The sequence below is a fragment of the Mirounga leonina genome, unplaced genomic scaffold (genome assembly GCF_011800145.1).
Source record: "Mirounga leonina isolate KUSES-001 unplaced genomic scaffold, KU_Mleo_1.0 Mir_173, whole genome shotgun sequence".
Taxonomy (NCBI): Eukaryota; Metazoa; Chordata; class Mammalia; order Carnivora; family Phocidae; genus Mirounga; species Mirounga leonina.
Window position 1 is genome coordinate 85,919,124 of NW_023270447.1, and position 22,772 is coordinate 85,941,895.

Consider the following 22,772-nt stretch of genomic DNA (forward strand, 5'->3'; position numbering starts at 1 on the left):
CGGGACTCGATGCGGGACTCGATGCGGGACTCGATGCGGGACTCGATCCCGGGACTCCAGGATCATGACCTGAGCCGAAGGCACTCGCTTAACCAACTGAGCCACCCAGGCGCCCCTATTTATTTTTTAAGTAAGCTCTACAGGCTCTACGCCCAGCCTGGGGCTTGAACTCACCACCAAAGATCAAGAGTCCCATGCTCCACCAACTGAGCCATCCATCTGTCCCTGGAAGGATGATTTTAAATGATGTTATTTGGAAATTATTTATTTAGGAGTAGGTCATTTAGTTAAAACTGGGTTATGGTCTCCCGCGAAAGATCTCGTGAACTAGATAATTTTGGAAAACTGGGAAAGTCTAACTAAAAACACGTTAAAATGCATATTGCATTTAACAAAAGAGGAATCAAGGGTGCATAAGTAGCGCCAGTCCGAAAGTTCTAGGTCTGCGCTCTGTTAATCACAGGGCACTGACGTCGCTCACGCTCCGGTTAAAGCGGGCGGGACGCACAGCCTCCGAGTCCCATGCCGCGGTACCCACACGGCAAACTCCACCCCGCCACAGTGTAGATGCAGAGAGGAATAATAGTAGCGATGCCCCGGATGTGCGCGTGGAAGTGACTGAAATCAACTCAGGACCCATTGGTTCTCCCGAATTGACGTAAGCCTCCTTTCGCCTGCCACTGGCCGCGTGGTTTGTCTATTTGAACAGTCCCCGCCCCCTAGAGAAGCCGGGTCCCTATAAGCCTCTCTTCTCCTTCATTTCTATTGGTCTATGTTCCAGTCCATCTTCTTCTTACGCCTGCCGATTGGTCCTCAGGGCTGGGAGCCCGCCCCCACCACCCGCCCGGCTTAGAGGACAGCGGGGAAGGCGGGTGGTGGGGCCGGGGGCCTGAAGCGGAGGTACCCTCGCTGGTGGCGGCAGCTGAGGCCTTGGCCGAAGCCGCGCGGTGAGTCTGGGGCCTGGCACCGACCCCTCCAAGGCGGAGGAATATCCAGACCCAGGGTCAGCCTGGTCCGTGGGAGGGGGGCTCGGGAAGTTGCCCGTCTGGGACGTGGGGTTCCCTCCGTACCGGCCCCACGGGCTTGGGCGCCGTCCGAGCCCTTGACCCCCACCCGGCGAGGCAGCACCCACCTCCTCCCGGATCCCAGGAGACCCCCCGGACCCTTCAGCCTGCCGTGTGTCCCTGCGCCGCGAAGGCCGGCCCATCAGCCCCGGTACTGCCGGGGCGCCTTTGGGTCTCCATGCCCTGCAGTCGCCCTTTCTTCCTAGCCACCTACGGAATGACCTCAGAGAGGAGCAACGTCAGTGTGTGCCCCTCAGTCTGCCCCCTGGGGACCTTTCAACGACCCAGTCCCCAGAGCTGAGCTGGGTTCCATCCTTGTGTTTCATCCTCTCTGCCCTCCCCGCCCCCATCCTCAGTTTCAGCCACCCCAACTTTAACTTCTGCAAGCCCTCACCAAGACTCTTAGGATATTCGACTTCCAATATCTTCATTGAATTGTGCCTGGAGCAGATGAGCCTGTGGGTCTCAGACCCTGTGAAGGTACCCTGGTTCTTTCCTGAGAAGGAGAATTCCTTGCCAGCCAGCCTCCCCATCATCGCAGACCCTTGGGCACACACCTCATAGTTTTCTCATCAGGGATCCTTGAGTTTCCTCTCCCCTGAAGGATGACACTTCCTTCTGCAGTCTTTTTCTTGGCATTGGAGCATTTAATAGCTTTACAAAACCATTATTCCCTGGGGTCTTTTTTTTTTTTTTCTCTGCATCTCACAAATACTTTCAAAAATAAGAATTTTGATAATTTGATTTTTTAATATAATCTGGACATCCCTGGGATAGGTATATATGTTACTTCCATAGCAGTCTGGGCTGAGCCCTATAATGGCCACTTTCCACCTAGATTTTAAGCTCGTTGAGGGAAGGGATAGTACTTAATTGAGGAATGAACGTATGATCTCAGGAACTAGTCAGTCTCTTAGCTCACATTCCAAGTACTAGTATTTTATGGAACGGCACTGTCCAGTACAATAACCACCAGCCACAGGCGGTCTAGAGCACTTGAAACATGACTAGTCCACATTGAGATTGCCATGTGCACAGCACATTTTGGAGACTTAGTACAAAAAGAGAATGGAAAATATATCTATATTCTTTATGTTGATGACAGGTTGAAATGATCTTTTGGATGTATTGGGTTTTAAAAATGTATTAATTTCTCCTGTTTCTTTTAACCTTTTTTGATATGGCTATCACGAAATGTAAAATTACTCTTATGGCTTGTACTGTGTTTTTACTGGCCATTGCTGCTATAGAATAATAATCAATGTCCCTCTTAAAATTGAATGCCTTGAGGAAAGGGACAGTCTTAGGCTTGTTTTATTTTCTCTCTACCTCCCTATCTCTAGTGCCTGGCAGTGGGCCACGAATGGAGTAGTCATGATGATAATAATAGCTAACAATTACTAAGCACTCACTGTGTGCCTGGCACCGTTCTAAGCACTTTCTAACATTTATTAACTTATTTAACCCTCACATCAATGCTATGAGTTAGGTAATGTTATCCTACTGCAGGTGAGGAAACTGGGACATTTTCAGTATCTTCCTCAAGGTATATAATTTTGATACGATTTTTGTTTTTTTTTAGATTTTATTTATTTGAGAGAGCACAGACTGGGGGAGGAGCAAAGGGAGAGGGAGAAGCAGACTCCCCGCTGAGCAGGGAGCCCGATGCGGGGCTCAGTCCCAGGACCCCCGGGATCATGACCTGATCTGGGTTCCATCCTTGGGTTTCATCCTCTCTGATGAAAGCAGATGCCCTGTAATTTTGGACTGCATTCGAACCCAGGAAGTCTGGCTCCACAGCCCACAGCTTGGCCCAGTCTGCTGCATTGCCTGTTTTCAACACCAGTCACTGTTGACTCATCAAGGCTTTTCTGTGCATTCCCCAGGGAGGTCTCCCAACCTTTGTAGGATCCCCTTCCTGACACGGGCAGGGTGGAGACCTGTGCTGAGGAACCGTGGCCATAAACAAATTCATCACTGTGGTTTGTTATCCGGAACATTAAAGGAAGTTTCTCTCCAAAGAACCTCAGATCAGGATGCTCGGAACCGGACCCACTGCCGCCACCACAGCAACCACCACGTCCAGCAACGTGAGCGTCCTGCAGCAGTTCGCCAGCGGCCTGAAGAGCCGGAATGAGGAGACCAGGGCCAAAGCTGCCAAGGAGCTCCAGCACTATGTCACCATGGAGCTTCGAGAGGTTGGGGCTTCTGTGATTCGCCAGGGAATGTTTGGTCCAAATGTACCAGCACGGGTCTAGATTCCTTTTGACAGCTCAGTGAGGGTTTGGAACGTGACGACCCCCAGTTTTTCCTGTCTGTGCGATACGCAGGTTCCTTTGCAGCGGGTACACGGTTCTGGGGCATATCCTGTGTTATGATGGCATTTAGGAGTCAGTGTAGAGTCAGCTGTTTCTTTTCGTGTTTCTTTTTTTTCTTTTTCCCACGGTATTCCAGACCTTCAGTTCTTTCCATCTGATAACAGTGGTTGGGATGGGTTTGAAGAGTTGGTAGCCTGGGGCTTTCTAGATAGAGAGCTCATGTGACGTCAGGACAGTGTCTCCTGCGTCCTTGTAACCCCAGGATGCGGCCTGCTCAACAAGTGTTTGTTCCATAAACAGATGAACCGCGAGTTCAGTTGCTCAACAGTTTACAGCTATAAAAGTGGGCAGCAGCTTTGTCCTCTCTGGGTTGAGCTGTATCTGCTGGCCACCTCTCAGTCCTACCCTCTGGAAGCCGCCCCCCCTGCCTCCCCCCACCCCCGCCACTGCTGCCCCAGCCTCGGGGGGTCATCAGAAGCTGTTCTGAGTACACCTTCCTTTGCAGATGAGTCAGGAGGAGTCTACGCGCTTCTATGATCAGCTGAACCATCACATCTTTGAACTGGTTTCTAGCTCAGATGCCAATGAGAGAAAAGGTGGCATCTTGGCCATAGGTAAGGACAGCCTGGCGACAGGAACGACCGGGAGTAAAGCGTGGCTCCCTTCGTGTCCTGCACCTGGGTGTGCTGTGCACTGATGCTTTGTTCTTACTTGTTTAAGGAATTTTTAAGGAGCCTTGTGGCTTTCAGTGTACCTATTCAGGTATTGATCCTAGCAATGGTCCTGGGACGTGGGCAAAGCTGGTATTTTCAGATACAGAGTCTGAGAACTGTGACGCAGCTTTTCTAGGGCCAGGCAGTGGCCACCGTGAGACGAGAAGCCAGCTTTCCTTCTGCCGCCCCGTGTTGCTTGTTGCAGGCTCTAGTGTCTGTCGAGCAGTTTGGTGCAGCGGGGCTCACGGATGGACAGGGAGCGGTGGGGAAGTGATAAAAAGCATGTCATTCTCAAACCCCAGGGTCTGGTCTGGTGAATTCCTATTCATTTTCAGTTTGTTTTCTCTTTCTTCTTGGGAAAACAAATTATCTGTACTAAAATGAGGTTATTTTGCCTTCTGTAAGTAGTTCCGCACAAACATCAAGTGTGTTGCTTTAAAATGAAAATTATCTGCATCCTTCCCATCTGGAAGTTGCGTTCTGTGCTCAAAGTAGAAGGAAGGGGTCGCTTGCCAGCCTTCTTTCAGGGCAGTGCGCTCTCCTGGACAGGATGCACCCGTCCTCACCTTTTGCCTTCCTCTCTTTCCCAGCCAGCCTCATTGGAGTGGAAGGTGGGAATGCCACTCGGATTGGCAGATTCGCTAACTATCTTCGGAACCTCCTCCCCTCGAATGACCCAGTTGTCATGGAGATGGCATCAAAGGCCATTGGCCGCCTCGCCATGGCAGGGGACACTTTTACAGCTGAGTATGTGGAGTTTGAGGTGAAGCGAGCCTTGGAGTGGCTGGGCGCCGACCGCAACGAGGGCCGGAGACACGCAGCTGTGAGTGCCTCCGGGGAGGGGTCCCCCACACAATGTGCTCAGGTCCCTGAAAGGCACAATGAGGGGATGCTCCAGGCATAGGCACTGTGCTTCTTAGGGGCCTTCGGTTTTGTCCTGAATCCCTTTCTCTTTTTGCCCTGAGCGCCATACCTGAAGAGGAAACTTAAAGTTCTCTTTTGTTGCTTGAGAAGCAGCCCTAAGTGTAGCGCTTACCTTGACCTCTAATTTCCTAGAATCAAAATTGCCTCCTAAGCAGAAGGCACCCCTCAGCCATAGGAAGGGAAGAAGCCACAAGCCAAAAAGCTTCCAAAGCCCCAGATAACTGTCTGCATGATCCCATCAGTGTCTTTGTCAGGGTCTCTCTGCTGTACCGTGGGAATACGGAAGGCCTAGGAGTAGGAGAGGAGCAGGGGCAGTGGGACCTTCACTTCCCCACCCTCCTTTCAGGCCTTTCATGTTTATTTTATTTATTTATGTGTTTAAATTTATTTATTTATTTTAGAGAGCGAGAGAGCACATGTGTGAGTGCAGAGGAAGGGCAGAGGGAGAGAAAGTCTCAAGCAGACTCCCCACTGAGCGTGAGCCCGAGGTGGGGCTCAATCTCATGACCCTGAAATCACAACCTGAGCTGAAACCAAGAGTACCACTTAACCGACTGCACCACTCAGGTGCCACTCTTGTTTACTTTTTAGGCATTATTGATTGGTTGGTACCTAGACCAGACTTCCTCTTTCCCCGTTGGCTGTTCTGCATTTGGAGGAGTGAGAGCCTCTTTTCCTCCTCTCGTGGTGTATCCCATTGCTTTTTTTTTTTTTTTAAAGTAGGCTCCATGTCCATTTTGGAGCTCAACTCGAGGCTTGAACCCATGACCCTGAGATGAAGACCTGAACTGAGATTAAGACACTTAACCAACTGAGCCACCCAGGTGCCCCACATCCCCACTGCTTTTTGAGGCTTGTCCCTGAAAATGGCTGGTTTGGAGGACCAGACTTTCAGGCTGCAAGATGAGGGAGAGTCTGTCCTTAAGAGAGAGAATCTGGGGTGGTGGTGCCTGGGTGGCTCAGTCGGTGAAGCATCTGCCTTTGGTTCAGGTCATGATCCCAGGGTCCTGGGATTGAGCCCTGCATCAGGCTCCCTGCTCAGCGGGGAGCCTGCTTCTCCCTGTCCCTCTGCAGCTCCCCTGCTTTTGCTCTCTCTCTCACTCTCAAATAAATAGATAAAATCTTTAAAAGAGAGAGAGAGGGGATCTGGGAATGAATATGGTGGGGATCAAAGCATCATTTGGATCCTTTCCTGTCAGCTCCCTCTTTAGGAGCCAGCCCCACAAGGAGGGATCCTGGGACTGGGTGAGGGACACACACATGGAGCCTGCTGCAAGTCGGTTTTGTCCTTCCTGACTCTGAAAATTGGAGCAACCTCTGACCTTCAGTTTCTTCCACTGTCAGATGAACATAATAGCAAGATTAAATATTGAACAGGATTATTAGCTCATTCAGTAAATGTTTATTGAATACTGCTGTGTTCCAGGGATGGTTTTAGGCTTTTGAGGGCAGTATACAAAGTATAAAACATGTCTGCCTTCTAGAGTTTATGTTCTAACATGAGGAACATCCTATGTTTGTAAATGCCCTAGGATAATGAACACTGAGATGTTTGATCAATTTTACTTTTACTCCTAGGTCCCCAGAGATTCCTAGCTAGAAGGGTGGACAAGTTCACTCTCTTCCTGATGTATATATACACTGCATGATGACAAGAGGCCGTATCATGACAGAATCAAACTCTGATACAGATGAGAGTCCTCTGTGTGCCTTTCTCTCCTAGGTTCTGGTTCTCCGTGAGCTGGCCATCAGCGTCCCCACCTTCTTCTTCCAGCAAGTGCAGCCCTTCTTTGACAACATTTTTGTGGCCGTGTGGGACCCCAAACAGGCCATCCGGGAGGGAGCTGTAGCCGCCCTTCGTGCCTGTTTGATCCTCACCACCCAGCGTGAGCCGAAGGAGATGCAGAAGCCTCAGTGGTACCGGGTGAGCATGTCGCCATTCCATCCCCCTGCGAATCATGCATACATATAGCATCACCCCTCCAAAAGGGCCGCGACGGGGCCTTGCCACAGAGCCAAGTGTTACATTGTGTGGGTTAATAGTTATTTCATTGTATTTCGCTAGAGCAAAGATCTGTTGGTAGCCACACCATTATCGTACATACCACTAAGAGTGAAAATGTGGTTCAGTTAAACTGACTTATTATCTTACCAATAATTATAAGAGCTCTCTTCTCAGATATTAAATTATAGAAAAATGGGTATCTGAAAAATAGCAACATACAATGATACTAGTTTGGAAAGGGCTGGTTCTCTCTCCTCCAGAGTCATAAGCCCTGTGCCGATTGCTGTTGCCAAGAAAACTTAACTAAGGAGCTTGTACTACAAAGAGAGCCCTGAACATGGCATTGGAGACCTGGGTTCTAGGCTTGGCACAATTTGCTATGTGAACTTGGACAAGTCATTTAATTTCCTTGAGCCTCTGTTTTTCATCTGTTCAGTAGGGATGGTCATGGTCTCTTGCCTCATGGTATTGTGCGGGTTGAAGCTAAATTAAAGGAAAGAGCTTGGTAACTTCGTATCATTGATGTAGCTGGTACCAGCCACTGAGCAGGCCTGGTCACACCACAGAACCGCCTGTGTAGAAGGGGTGGGCTGTGTTCTTTCTACCTTTGGACCTTGGGTAATTAACACATTCTGTATCTCTCATAGCACACATTTGAAGAAGCAGAGAAAGGGTTTGATGAGACGTTGGCCAAGGAGAAAGGCATGAATCGGGATGATCGCATCCATGGAGCCTTGCTGATCCTCAACGAGTTGGTCCGCATCAGCAGCATGGAGGGAGAGGTGAGAAGCCACGTCAGAAGGGAGTCTGGATTCCCACGTGCCATTCTGTGAACAGGACAGGCGAGATCCTTGTCCTTACAGAGGATGTGATGTAAGGGACACAGGCAGTAAGCAAGTAAACAAGGTCATTTCAGAAAAGCACTAAGTCCTAGGAAGTAATGGGATGGAGGGTAGCAGGGGGGAGGGGGTGGCTTCCTCTCTGGGGTGGTGCCATTTGAGCTGAGACCTGCAGGACGTGGAGGGGCGTGCCTTGCAGAGGGCAGGGAGATTGTGTTCCAGGTGGAGGCTTTGAGGTGGGAGAGAGTTTGAAAGTTCAGGGAACAGAAAGAAGGGAAATGTGGCTGGGGCACAAGAGCCGGGGGGGGGGGGGCGGCAAATTCCGAGGCCTCGCGGTTGGTGGTAAACACTGGCTTTTACTCTCACTGCAAACCTCAGAAGTGTGTACACAGGGGAGTGGTGTGAGGGCCTCGTTTTTAATAATCATTGGCGACTTGTGGGGCAAAGCTTGTGCAGCGGCAGGAATAAAAGCAGGAGACTAGTTAGGGGGTGTGGTTAAAAGTGCCAGCATTTTTGTTACGGAAATAGACCGGGAAAGAAAACGGAGCAGGGAGAGACTGGCAAGCCATCAGATGCAGGGCACAGCTGGCCCTAAGTGAACAAGACCGCAAAGGAAAGTGGGCTGGAAGCATGCTAGGCCCCCGTGCAGAGCTGCCGTGGGGGCCTCAGGCCACAGTTGGCTCTCAGGTGAGCCCTCCGCAGCATTCCTCCCCCGTGCTGTCAGTGGCTAGAGGCAGCCGATGGCAAGCGTGGCCGTGGCGCAAACATGGTGACGTTTTCAGAGTCGCAGCGGGGGCCTTTGGGCAACTGCACTCCTTGTAGTTGGGCGTCCCGTTCTCCTGGCTGCCAGGGGGTCTATGGAAGGAGCCTGGGCGGGTGATGGTGGTGGCCTCCACTGGTGTTGGCAGTGTAGACGCGGAAGAGATTCAGTGTCAGTCCGCTGGATGCAGGATACATTGGGGGTAGAGCTCCCTCTGTGAGTCTTCCTATGGGGAGCGAGTTGGTGTGCAGTTTTGTCCCGGGGCTTCTTGCTTTACTAGACCCAGGGGCCATTTGGTAATGGTGGTGCTGTAGGCGCTGGGCAGCACCTGCTGCTGTACGTGTAGAACCCAGGAGTCTAGCTTGGAATCCCCGCTCCTCTCTCTACTGTGTGACTTGGGTACGTTATTTTACTTCCTTTAGCCTCATTTTCCTTGCTGTTAACGGGGATCTCATCCACCTCCTTGGGCTCCTGTGAGGTTTCTAAATACAACTGGCCCTTGAATGACACAGGTTTGAACCGCATGGGTCCACGTATACGTGGATTTTTTTTTATTAAATATGTTGGGAAATTTTTTGGAGGTTTGTGATACCTCAACTAACTCTAACAGATGAACCGCATAGCCTAGAAATATTGAAAAAATTAAGAAGTTAAGTATGTCACAAATGCACAAAATACATGTAAATACTAGTCTAAATATTTACTACCACAAAATGTACACGAATCTATTACAAAAATTAGAAATTTACCTAAACTTACACATACCAGCACTTACAGACTCTACGTGGCGCCGTTCGCAGTTGAGAGAAATGTGAACAAATATGAAGGTACAATATTAAATCCTAACTGTGTAAAATTGACGGTGGGACACACTGTCTTCTGCAGTAATTTCATAGCCACCTCGTGTTGCTGTTGCTGTGAGCTCAGGTGTTGCGAGTGTCTGGTTAACACACCGCAAGGCTCATCTGTGTGCACAGTTCGCCCCTCCAGTAAATCGCGCCTCTCAATAAGAAGTGCCCTGTCGCACTTCTCATGTGTGTTTCATCGTGTTTCGTGCAATACTGTAAACCTTGAATAATACTATGGAACCCGGACGAAGTGCCACTAGTGAGGTTCTTCCAAGAAGCAAAGTCATGATGTTATAAGAGAAAGTTGAATCGCTTGATATGCACCGCAGATTGAGATCTGCAGCTGTGGCCGCCCACCATTCCAAGATAAATGAACCCAGCGTAAGGACCAGTGCAAAAAAAGAAAAGGAAATCCGTGAAGTTACTGCTGCAGCCGTGCCAACAGGCACAAAAGTCTTGCACCTTTTGAGAAATCTCTTTTTATCTCATACTGAACATGCAGCTTTTATGTGGGTACAGGATTGCTGTAAGAAAGGTATACTTAAAGACCAATATGATTCGAGAAAAAGCGAAATCATTATCTGACAGCTTAGAGCAAAAGGAAGGTGAAGGACTGAAAGCTAGAGAATTGAATGCCAGCAAAAGATGGTTTGATAAGTTTGAAAAGAGGTTTGACTTTAAAAAAAGTCAAGATAACAGAAGAAGCAGCTTCTGCTGACCAAGAGGCAGCAGATGAGTTCCCAGACGCCATAAAGAAGATCACTGAAGAGAAAGGATATGTGCCTGAATAGACTTTTAATGCAGACGAAGGTGCCTTACTCTGGAAAAGAAAATGCCACAGAGGACGTTTATTAGGAGGAGAAGCAGGCACCAGGATTCGAGGCAGGAAGGGGCAGGCTAATTCTCTCGTGCAACACAGTGGAGTTTATGATCAGACGGCCCTTATCTATAAATTGCTAACCCTGGAGCTTTGAAGGGGAGAGATAAACACCACAAGAACTCTCTTTCTGGATTGGTTCCCTTAATGCTTTGTCTCTGAAGTCAAGAAGTACCTTGCTGGTAAGGGACCACCTTTTAAAATTCTTTCAATATTGGACAATGCCCCTGGCCACCCAGAACCCCATGAGTTCAACACCAGAGTCATCGAAGTGGTCTACCTGCTCCCAAACACAGCGTCTCTAATTCAGCCTCTAGATCCGGGTCATGACCTTTAAGGCTCATTACACATGGTACTTTGTGAAAAGGATTGTCAATACTGTGGAAGAGAACCCTGATGGGAAGTCTGGAAGGATTACACCATTGAAAATGCCATTGTTGTTGTAGAAAAAGCCACAAATGCCATGAAGCCTGAAACAAATTCCTCCTGGAGAAAACTGTGGCCAGATCTTGCGCATGACTTCACAGGACTTATGACAGGGCCAGTCAAGGAAACCATGAAAGAGATTGAAAGAAAGTGGATATGGCAGAAAAGGTGGGGGCTAAAGGGTGATATGGATCTTGGAGACTTTGAAGAGCTAATAGACACCACACCAGGGGATCGAACAGAAGATGATTTGAGGGAGGGGAGTGTTTCCAAACCGGTGCTGGATGATGAGGAAGACGGCCTAGGAGAAGCAGTGCCAGGAACCAGGAGGGGTCTGGTTATTTCAAGACTGCTCTTGAGGTCTTTTATGACACGGATCCTTCTATGATGCACGCACTGAAATGAAGCAGACCGTGGAAGAGGGATCGGTACTGTAGAAAGACATTTTTAGAGAAATGAAAAAGCAAAAAAGTCAAACAAATTATGATGTATTTCTGTAAAGTTGCACAGAGTGTGCCGTGTCTCCTGCCTCCCCTCCCACCTCTTCCGCTGCTGCCAGCCCTGCAGCAGCCAGCTGGCCCCTCCTCTGCCTCAGTCTACTCACCGTGAGACCCACGAGAATGCAGATGCTTCTGCTGAGCCACTTCCTGCTAGTGAATAGGAAAGAATCATCATGCTGTACAGTTAATAAACTTACCTATTGTGTGTTTGTGAGTCTTTATGTGAAAATCTATTGACTGTACAGCAAGACTGTATGAGATGTTTTTGTGAATCGATCATGTGGAACCTCGTGTGCAAAGCTCGTGTGGAAGTGGACAGCCTGTCCCTGTGTGGGCGTAGGGTGAGTGAGGTTTACTGTCAAGCTAAAGGTAATAATGTGTTGGTTTTCTTACCGTTTTATAACTTTGCTTTCAAAGAATTTCATGGCCGTACAGTATACCTTTCTCGTAATTGGAGAAACTGCGTATCAGCCTATCATCGCAGGTAAGTGGGTTTTTAAAAAATGTATCCATCGGTGTTTCCAATACTATATTATGAATATGACTATAGTACTGTACGCCATAAAAATGTGATGACTCATTCGCATGTAGGCTAGCCTACCGTGAATCAGTTGTCTCGATGACGCTAAGCTGCCGTAAAACAGTCGTATTGCTGCTTCTTCGTCATCGGTGCCTGCGTCGTTCATTATCCCTGTAAATAAATACGATTTTCTTTTTCACGTTATCTTTTCATTTTTGCTGTCTGGTGTTAGTAATGCATATTAACATCTACATTGTTTTGCTTCAAATAAGATAGTATTCACGTAGGTACTGACAGACGATTCATCTTGTCAATAGATGACATACACTTAGGATATTGGTAAATACGGTATGGTACTATAAATGTATTTTCTCTTCCTTATGTTTCTCATAATAGCATTTTCTTTTCTCTAGCTTTCTTGTAAGAATACAGCATCTAAGGGGCACCTGGGTGGCTCAGTCGTTAAGCGTCTGCCTTCGGCTCAGGTCAGATCCCAGGGTCCTGGGATCGAGCCCCGCATCGGGCTCCCTGCTCGGCGGGAAGCCTACTTCTCTCTCTCCCACTCCCCCTGCTTGTGTTCCCTCTCTCACTGTGTCTCTCTGTCAAATAAATAAATAAAATCTTTAAAAAAAAAAAAAAAGAATACAGCATCTAATACACATGCTAAATGTGTGCTAATCAGTTGTTTATTATCGGTAAGACTCTGGTCAACAGTAGGCTGTTAGTAAAGTTTTAAGGGAGTCAGAAGTTACACATGGATTTTCTTTGATTTTTTTATTTATTTATGTATTTATTTTTAAACATTTTATTTATTTGAGAGAAAGAATGAGACAGAGAGCGAGCACGAGTAGGGGGGAGGGGCAGAGAGGGAGAGAGAAGCAGACTCCCCACTGAGCAGGGAGCCCGATGTGGGGCTCGATCCCAGGACCCTGAGATCATGACCTGAGCCAAAGGCAGACACTTAACCAACTGAGCCACCCAGGCGCCCCTACACATGGATTTTCGACTGCATAGGATGTCTTTGCCCCTAACCTCCACATTGTTCAAGGGTCGACTGAATACGTGAAGTGTCTGGCACAGCACCTGATGGAGTAGGCATTCCATAGATGGTAGCCCTCGGAGATTTCCCTACCCAAGTATAGCGTAGGCTTTCCACTGTAGCTTGTACAGCCTCCCAGGAAAACAGAACATCACCTAACTAGGTTTAATTAAAATGGAACTTTGTAAATTTTGTAAATTCTAAAGAACCATCCAAATGTAAGGCATTATAATTTTGTAACTTGTTAATTCATTCAACAGATATTAATTGAGCACCTGCTGTGGGCCAGCTACACCAAGTCCTAAGAGCTAGAATAATACAGCAGTGAATAAGGCATTATATTCTAGCAGGGAGAGACAATACACAAATAAGTAAAAATATGTACAGCTGGCCCTTGAACAACGCAGAGGTTCAGGCATCAACCTCCCCATGCAGTTGAAAATCCACATATAACTTTTGACTCCCCCAAACTTACCTATTAATAGCGTCCTATTGACCAGAAACCTTATCAATAACATGAACAGTCAACACACATTTCGTATGTTATGTGTATAATATACTGTATTTTTACAATAAAGTAAGCTAGAGGAAATAAAATGTTGTTAAGAAAATCATAAGGGGGGCGCCTGCCTGGGTGGTTCAGTCGGTTAAGTGGCTGCCTTCGGCTCAGGTCACAATCCCAGGGTCCTGGGATCGAGCCCCACATTGGGCTCCCTGCTCAGTGGGAAGCTGCTTCTCCCTCTCCCACTCCCCCTGCTTGTGTTCCCTCTCTCGCTGTGTCTCTGTCAAATAAATAAATAAAATCTTAAAAAAAAAAAATCATAAGAAGGAGAAAATATGTTTACGGTACCATACTGGGTTTATGGGAAAACATCCACATATAAGTGGACCAGTGCAGTTCATACTCCTGTTGTTCAAGTGTCAGCTGTAATGTATCATATGGTGATGAACGTTCTGGAGAAAAGTAGGGCAGGGAAAGGGACCAGGAGGTGCTAGCGTGGATCAAGGATTACATTTTAAAATGTAACATTTGAGCATAGTCGTGAAGGAGGTAAGAAAGAGCCATACAAATAAAGACCTGGACAGAGCATTCCAGACAGCAGGTTCTGCAGGCACGAAGGCCTCAAGGCGGGAGCTTGCTGCCTTTGGAGGGGAACCAGATTGCCATTGGGACTGAGCTGTGTGACAGGAGAGAGGTGGCAGGAGATGGGGTCAGAGGAATACCTGGGATAAGGAAAGGGGCACATCGTGTGGGGTCCCAGGAGCCACCGTACAGACCGCGTGTGTGAAGTGGGAAGCTGTTAGTGGGTTTTGAGCAACAGAGTGACATTTGACTCATGTTTCAGAAGGATTGCTGTGGCTGCCATGTTGAGTGGATTATCAGCAGGGCTCGGGCTGATGCCAGGAGTCCAGTTAGGAAGGAACAGCAGCAACCTTAGCAGAGAACTTTTGCAGCTTGAACCCTAGTGGAAACTGCAGGCCAACAAGTGGCTGGATTCTGAATTTGGGACTGGGGGGTCAGTGGGAGAGAGAGGAGTCAAGGTTTTTGGCCTGTGAGACTGGGAGGATAGGGTGGCATTTGCTGAGACAGGAGGACTGAGGTGGAAGGAGCAGGTTTGGGGTAGAAGGTCAGGAGTTTGCTTCTGAATGTTAGATGAGTGCAGACGTGTGAATGTTAAGTTTGAGACACCTGTTGGGTATCTGAGCAGAGAACTGGGTCTTTCTGGGGGGTTCTGGGCAGAGACACAGATTTGGGAGTCATCAGCACATAGCCATGACTTCAAGTCCCAAGACTGGGTGACTAGTTCCCCAGCAGAGCACTGGTGTCGTTGGAGAAGAAGTGGGGCCTGGTACCTAAGGTCAGGAGATGAGGAGCAACCAGGGGAGATCAAGGGGCAGCTGGTGCGGGTAGGGGAGGAAGGCCAGGAAAGCTCAGGATCCAAGAAGCCAAGGAAGAAAGTTTTCAAAGAGGAGGAAATATTAAGTTGGCTCAAACACTGCAGATTAGTCAGATACAATGAAGACATAATTGACCATCCGATTAGCAGCATCAGAGTCCTTGGTGACCTTGATAAGAATAGTGCAGAGAATTTCTGAAAAGTGAGAGTATCTGTGTCGAGAACAGTATGGAAGTTGAGAAATGAATTGTTTGGACTGTTACTAAGCAGCGCTTTGAATAGGACATAGATGTGAATTCTCAGCCAGTCAGGTTAGTCCCCACCAGCCACGGAATTCCTCGGATCCCGAGAAAATTACTTTCCCAAGTTGTTTCGGCCTGGGTTTCTGAAGAGAGGAGCCTGGCCTCGCCAGGACCCTGGCGTGGGGCTGCCCGTCACCCGCGCCAGAGGCTTCCTGGCCACAACCTTGGGTCTGGAGTCACAGCCATTTGCAACTCAGCTTTCCCAAACCGAGGGAGGGGTCCTCCGCAGCCAGCCCCCTGCTGCTGCTGCTTCATCATTCGGTAGGTGGTGCTCTTCTGCCTGAATTGGAACAAAACCAGTCCTCCTGCAAGGTTCTGGGGAAATCCAGGAAGATGAGGAGCGGGCACCCCCCACTTTGAAAATAGTTCCCCTTCAGGGTGGGGCAGACGAGTTGCTCTGTAGACCCCACAGTGGCTAGGCAAATGGCACTTGGGAGTTATGCTGATCCCCCCCCCCCCCCCCGCCCCATACAGCGCCTGAGAGAAGAAATGGAAGAAATCACACAGCAGCAGCTGGTGCATGACAAGTACTGCAAGGACCTCATGGGCTTCGGCACGAAACCTCGCCACATTACCCCCTTCACCAGTTTCCAAGCTGTCCAGCCCCCACAGTCCAACGCCTTGGTGGGACTGCTGGGGTACAGCTCTCACCAAGGCCTCATGGGGTTCGGGGCTTCCCCCAGCCCAGCGAAGTCCACCCTGGTGGAGAGTCGGTGTTGCAGAGACCTGATGGAGGAGAAATTTGATCAGGTAAGTGGCGAGGGGCCCACCCCCCTCCCCAAGCTCCATACTCCCTCTCCCGCTCCCTCACCAACCCTGCGCCTTCCTCCTTCAGGTGTGCCAGTGGGTGCTGAAATGCAGGAATAGCAAGAACTCGCTGATCCAGATGACAATCCTTAATCTGTTGCCCCGCCTGGCCGCGTTTCGACCTTCTGCCTTCACAGGTGAGGATGTCCACGGACATGTCGTGTCATTCCCTGTTGAAATCAAACAAGTGATTCCCAAGAGTCATGTCTCCCTCTTGTTTGAAGCAACGCCAACCTCGGGGCTCGTCTCTGGCATCTTTGCCTCCTGTCTGATTTCAGCCGGGCCTCATTCGGGGTTGCTACAGATGTCACAGGAAAAATCAGAGTGCAGGCAGAGAGGCCGTTCGGGAGCCAAGCAACTTGGCATGTATGGAAGACAACAAGTTGGTGACAGGCTTTGAAGAGACCAAAGGAAGGGCAGTTTGGGTTTAGCTACTCCGCAGCAGCCTCTCTAGGGCAGGGAGGATGCAGTGTCCGTCCTGCTTTGGCCCCTGGTCACCCACCTGCCTCACTGCTCAGACGGAGGAGGGCCTGGAGGTTTCAGAGGCAGGTTTCAGGGATGACGGACTGTGGGTTCCCATATTCCTGCCCTTTGCACTGGGCAGTGAGAATCCCTGGCCCCTGGAGCGGCCCCAGCTCAGGTGCTGGCTTCCCCACGGCCTTCCTGGGTGACTCCTGCTGGGAGTACTTTCTTCCCCCTTCCTTCAGAGCATCCAGCTGTGGGAAGCCTTTGGCATCCGACCTGGGATGAATCTGGCTTCTGTCCTTAACTGTCAGGTTTTCAGACAGGTTATTTGACCGTCCTAGGCCTCCACTTCCTGACTTGTCTGTGGAGAATAACAGTCCTTGTCTTGCAAGATGAGCTGCATTAATGCCTGAACAGCTCATCCAAATGGCAGACTAAGCCCCAGTAGATGGAAACCATTATTCTGCTTTTACTGCCCCCTCTCCCTCCTTCAAATCCATTTTAGAAGTAAGGTCAAGGTTAAAAATTGTAATAATACTCCAGTTGCCTGTTCATACTTAATATCCTTATCTTACCTCCCTACTTGCTGAGTGGAGAGACCCCATCTCGAACATCTTTTTGCACCTCACTGCAGTGCACATCGCCTGTGCTTAATAAGCATTCAGGAGCAAATGAGAGCCAGGAGTGGAAGTAGAAGGTCAGCCCGACCCTTTGCAGATGCCATTCCCTAGCACACAGACTCATTTCACACCACCCAGTTCAGACGAAACGGGAAAAATGCATGGTTGGCGTTAAATGTGCTGTGTGTGAGACGAGAATGTGTTGAGTAAGGACGAGACAATTAGCCACATAAAATCAATGAACCAGAGAGAAATGATATCATGAAAATCACCCATATTTTTTTTCAGTTTTCCATTCTTCCTACCTGGTACCCAGCAGCTGTTCTCCTTTTTAATGATCAGACATGCCCCTGTTCAGTAGAGCTTTAAATAACCGTGGTTTGAAAGTCTGTGGTTCAAAAGAAAGTAATAACTAGGCCGAATTTGATCAAAGTCTGGCATATTGTGGAAGCAGTTACCCCAGTAAGTTCAAAGGCCCGCCTAGGAGCAGGATACCAAGGCTCAGAGGGCCCCTAGATGTATTCTTTTGATGTGGGTTTTTATTGTTTTATTAAATAATATACTAAAATGTGTCATTGAAATTCAGCCTGGGCAGCCCCCATACATGTGGCCTCATGGGGAAAGTGCCCCCTTTAAATTTAAAGCTTGCAGCTTGGAAGTCATTGCTCAAACTTCCCAATGATGTAATTTTTGGCCATATCAAAAACATGCTAAGATTGGGCTGGAACCTCTAACAATTCCTAGTCTCTTAGGGTGCTAAATCGGGCAAAGGATGTCACCCTCTTGATTTAGGCTCCTTTCCTGCTGAAATGCTGTCCCCGTGCAGAAGTCCCGTTTTCCTCATGGATGTGCTCTGATTTTAAGGTTACATACATCACCTTACTCTTCTGTTTTCAAGCCCCAGAGTGCTTTGACCATGAGATCCATGAAAGAAGACCTTTCTCATTAGAGTAAATGCAAGGAGGCATCTATGCTGTTTGGGACTCCACTGCCTCCTAAATGAGCTTCTGGAGGCCCTCAACACCCCTCACTTTCTAATGGATGTGTGGTCTTGCCTTCTCTGCTGCTGTGTATGTTCTGCTGGTGCGTGGACTTGAGGCCAGCAAGATGGAAGGGAAGAAATAGAAGAGACAAAAATCAGGAAATTCCAGCCTTTGGAGGAGTAATAACACTTTCACTTAAATTGCCCAAGAATCGCCTACCTGCTCACATTGGCTGATGGAAACTTAATGAAAATACACTTGTGGCTTCCCAAATTACAGACTAAATGTTGTTCTATTAAATATAACTATAACAGAAATCTCTGGATAATAGCAAAGTGATTTCCAGGCCTAAGCTGAATAGAGTGGCCTGTTTATTGCAAACAGTATTCAAAATCACTTTAAATTTCAATATAATATAAAATAGTTTAGATGATTATCTCTTTGCTTTTAAGCAAGATTTAACATACATTTCTTAAACAAGAGCATGTAGTCTTTCCCTCAAAATATAGCACTAATGGGGACAATTATGCAATGTTACTGTTTTTGGAGACCCTTTAAGATTTTTTTTTTTAATTAAAGTGGAAAAAAAAATCTAATATTTCTAATATTTCCAAAAGATGTATCTGAGGAGTGATTATTAAGCATAAGACTTTGGTTAATACATCCTCTAAATTCTTCTTTACTTTTTTTCAACAGGCTCTCTTAATTTATTCTTCTTTTTTTTTTTTTTAAGATTTACTTATTTGAGAGAGAGAGAGCACAAGCAAGGGGAGGGACAGAGGGAGAGGGACAAGCAGACTCCTCGCTGAGCAGGGAGCCTGGCTTGAGACTCTCACAGGACTCTGAGATCATGACCTGAGCCGAAGGCAGATGCTTAACCAACTGAGCCTCCCAGACTCCCCTCTCTTAATTTATTCTTAAATTTAAGTGTTTTATTTTTTTATTTTTTTTTTAAGATTTTATTTATTTATTTGACAGAGAGAGAGATAGCGAGAGCAGGAACACAAGCAGGGGGAGTGGGAGAGGGAGAAGCAGGCTTCCCGCCAAGCAGGGAGCCCGATGCGGGGTTCAATCCCAGGACCCCGGGATCATGACCTGAGCCGAAGGCAGACGCTTAATGACTGAGCCACCCAGGCGCCCCAGTTTAAGTGTTTTATAGGAACTCTGACCTTTGATATATATACCAACCCTGACCTTGAGCCATATGCTTTGTCTTTCTTATGATCAGATACCCAGTACCTCCAAGACACCATGAACCATGTCTTAAGCTGTGTCAAGAAGGAGAAGGAACGTACAGCAGCCTTCCAAGCCCTGGGGCTGCTTTCTGTGGCTGTGAGATCTGAGTTTAAGGTCTATTTACCTCGTGTGCTGGACATCATCCGTGCAGCCCTACCCCCTAAGGACTTTGCCCATAAGTAAGCATCTCTATTGTGATTTCACCTTCCACCCCCATTTGGCTGGGGAGAAGGATGCTCCATCCCAGTTTCCATGGAGCTTAAGCCCATTCTCCACATCACTAAGCTCCAGGGTGTAGCAAATCATACAAAGCACAACCCTTCCTCAGTTGAGTGCCAGCCTTTTTCAAATGAAGTGATACAGATATAAATATTTGGGGAGGTTGAATACCCTGTGAACACGTTAGATGTCAGTGCTGTTTTCAATATTATTATTAACTGTGAATCTCCTAGTTTTGCTCTTTTCTCTGGTTTTCAAAGGTCTTTTGATGTAAGGCCTAAAGAGAGAGCTTCTGGACTGGAACTGAAGAGAACTAATGGTCACTTTTTCCTTGTCACTGAAGTTGGGTGCATTATTCCACCCCTTGAAACCTCCCCAGTGAATAAAATACAAGAAAAACCTTCACCCCGCAAGCTGGAGAGGCCAGGGTGTCTCCTCTAAGGCTCGGGGGGTCAGTGTTGACTAAAGCTGTGTTTTGATCTTTCTCTGTGTTAGTAGTAGCAAGGATCGGTCTGGTGAAGGGATAAGCCTCCCCATTCTAAAGCCCAGCGTTCTCATCGTGGGGGAGAATTTCTTTCCATATGATGGATGCCCCCTACCCCCTGGTCCCTGATGTACACACTGTTCAGTTTGCTTCCTAAATAGGTACCTTGGCCAGCACCGCGCTAACCCATATTGTGCCTTGTGTGCAAATTCAGAAAGGGGCCCCTTTCTCAAGATACTTGACTGCCATCTGCTGGATTGTTGTAAATTCAAATCTACAGTATGTCCGGTGTGATGGGCCCCCTGGAACTGTACAGTAGATAACCTGCTCGCCAGCAAATTGTGGCCCTGCCTGGATCACCTGCCCTCCTTGCCCCAAGGCGATTTTGAGGTGGGGCATCACACAATGTCATTGTGTCTGAAGTAGCCACTCTTTTGGTCCCCTGCAGGAGACAGAAGGCCATGCAGGTGGATGCCACAGTGTTCACCTGCATCAGCATGCTGGCCCGGGCAATGGGGCCAGGCATCCAACAGGATATCAAGGAGCTGCTGGAGCCCATGCTGGCAGTGGGACTGAGGTGGGTATCAGAAACCTGAGCTGCTCCCGTCTTGCGTAGTAAGAGCCTTGACCGGCGGCATCGGGACAGCGCTGAAAGAGCGGGTCATGGGTGTTTGCTCGTTAAACTGGATAGGCAGGAGAGCTCACGCTAAACACACGGGCTGGTTTCGCATCCTGGTTCCATCTCTGGTTAGCTGTGTGGTCCTGACCAGTTACTTAACTTCTCTGAGCCTTAGTTTTCTCACCTGAAAAGCGGGCACAATAGCAGCTCGTGTTGTCCAAGGTTGTCAAGGGGGTTAAGTGAAAGAGTTCATGAAACAGGCACTCTGGGCACTGGGCCTTGCACAGAAGAAGTGCTCGGTTGATGTTTGTAGCTGTTGTTTATGTGATCATTGGGAAACTGCCTGGCTTTTCTGGCTTTAGTTCTCTTTAGCTATAAAATAAGGATGATGCTCTTTGTTTGCTTCCCAGATTGTTTATTGAGACTTGGTCTTCAGCAGTGGCTAAATTACATTAAGCAAGTTCTGGCAAAGACCAGAAATTCATAGATTGTTTTGAAATCTCTGACCAGGCCAAGAGAGTTCAGGACATTTCTTCTATTTTATAGTATCCTTTCTACTTTAAAGACCAAGCAGTGATGGGCCAAATCCCCTTGCTGGACAAGAAGGGCTGTTTCTTCTCAAGAACAGACAAATGTCTTGTCCAGCACCATAGGTGCCTGGTTTCCTTCCCCTCAGCCCTGCCCTCACTGCTGTGCTCTACGACCTGAGCCGTCAGATTCCACAGCTGAAGAAGGACATCCAGGATGGGCTCCTGAAGATGCTGTCCCTGGTCCTGATGCACAAACCCCTCCGGCACCCGGGCATGCCCAAGGGCCTGGCCCATCAGCTAGCTTCCCCTGGCCTCACAGCCCTGCCTGAGGCCAGCGATGTGGGCAGCATTACTCTTGCCCTTCGAACCCTTGGCAGCTTTGAGTTTGAAGGTAAGAAATTGCAGCCGCGCTTGCCAAGACAGTGAGTGTTGCTGGGAACCCCAAGAAAGGAATGAGGGCACCTAGAAGTCCTGGGTCTTGGCTGGGGATCCTGGAGACCAGCTAGCTGATCCTGTAGCAGCTCAGCCTCCTGGGCTCTTTGCATGTATTGTTAATTCCTCCTCTCTGTTTCTTTGTCCCATCCTGAGTTTGGGGGCAGATGGTGTTCAGGGAAATTATGCATTGATCCAAGGAATTAATGCTTCGGAGATGAGAGAGTCAGAGATGGAGCCCCCATCCCCCATGTCCATGAAGCTGAGATGGTATTTAATGCTTTAAAATGTTTAAGCCAGAGGCTTTTAGGTATTTCCATTCCTATGGCAGTGTGATTTTCAAGAGCGCTGTACTGTGTAGTTCAGCGTGGAGTTCTAAGCTGCAGATAAACCCACATCAGTGCCCTAGGGAGATCTATTTCAGGAGAGAAAAATGGATACTTTTGAAATTTAAAATCATATAAGTGGCAATGATCAAGACTGCAGGGAAACAAGTACAAAAAGCCTAAATGTGCCATCTGAATGCTTATAGCCATCTGTGGTTTCCCTCTTGTAGCTCCTCCTCTTGCACTGATTGACACCCAGGATAATGTATTTCTAATGAGTAGAAAGTAGCTATATTTAAACCCAGCCTACACCAGACTTTCTTTTGGTATTCAAATCTGGGAACTAAAACAGACAAGGTAAATTTGATCAAGAATTGTTTTACTCTCTGGGAATATAAAGGTTTGAGTCAGAATAAAACAAAATTATTCATTCTTTGAAGGAAATAAAGGATTAGGATGAGGGGGGTGGCTGGAATGCTTTTTTGTGTGTCTCCCTGCTCCTCCGCCTCCCTTCTGCCTCTCTGCTGATCGGAAACCCATTTGTTACCTTTTTTAAGAGAAGCGTTCTGGGTCAGTATCTTGTTGAAAATTGAATTCGTAGCCATGAAATGAAAAATGCAGCTAGCTAGTTGGAGATCTACCATCCAGAGCAGCAGTGTTAATTTTGTTTTCTCTCTGCCTTTGTATCCAGGCCACTCTCTGACCCAGTTCGTCCGCCACTGTGCAGATCATTTCCTAAACAGCGAACACAAGGAGATCCGCATGGAAGCTGCCCGCACCTGCTCCCGCCTGCTCACGCCCTCCGTCCACCTCATCAGCGGCCACGCTCATGTGGTCAGCCAGACCGCAGTGCAAGTGGTGGCGGATGTGCTCAGCAAACTGCTCGTGGTTGGGATAACAGATCCTGGTACGGTTTATGAGACAGAAGCAGTCTAGGGGAGTTTATGTGCACGGGGCAGTTGGAATTAGCCAGTTACATTGCATGGCCTCTCTAGAGACTTTCGGCCTCAGCCAGCTG

General features: G+C 48.1%; 1 protein-coding gene across 6 annotated transcripts in view; it reads left to right on the forward strand.

Moving 5' to 3' along the window:
* The first annotated feature begins 826 nt into the window (after positions 1 to 826).
* The window catches only part of MTOR (mechanistic target of rapamycin kinase), a 124,292-nt gene continuing 102,346 nt past the window's right edge, over positions 827 to 22,772 (forward strand). For 2 of the 6 annotated variants that reach the window (XM_035019802.1, XM_035019806.1), the window contains exons 1-13: positions 830 to 947; positions 1,421 to 1,544; positions 3,087 to 3,262; positions 3,888 to 3,996; positions 4,686 to 4,918; positions 6,743 to 6,943; positions 7,672 to 7,806; positions 15,508 to 15,783; positions 15,869 to 15,977; positions 19,137 to 19,323; positions 20,296 to 20,424; positions 21,143 to 21,387; positions 22,446 to 22,661. In XM_035019802.1, coding sequence (XP_034875693.1) covers positions 3,101 to 3,262; positions 3,888 to 3,996; positions 4,686 to 4,918; positions 6,743 to 6,943; positions 7,672 to 7,806; positions 15,508 to 15,783; positions 15,869 to 15,977; positions 19,137 to 19,323; positions 20,296 to 20,424; positions 21,143 to 21,387; positions 22,446 to 22,661 — 2,002 coding nt within the window. In that variant the 5' untranslated portion in view covers positions 830 to 947; positions 1,421 to 1,544; positions 3,087 to 3,100. Of the gene's footprint in view, positions 948 to 1,420; positions 1,545 to 2,950; positions 3,263 to 3,887; positions 3,997 to 4,685; positions 4,919 to 6,742; positions 6,944 to 7,671; positions 7,807 to 15,507; positions 15,784 to 15,868; positions 15,978 to 19,136; positions 19,324 to 20,295; positions 20,425 to 21,142; positions 21,388 to 22,445; positions 22,662 to 22,772 lie in introns of all 6 variants that reach the window. The other 4 variants (XR_004681791.1, XM_035019803.1, XM_035019805.1 and 1 more) reach the window with 4 other exon arrangements.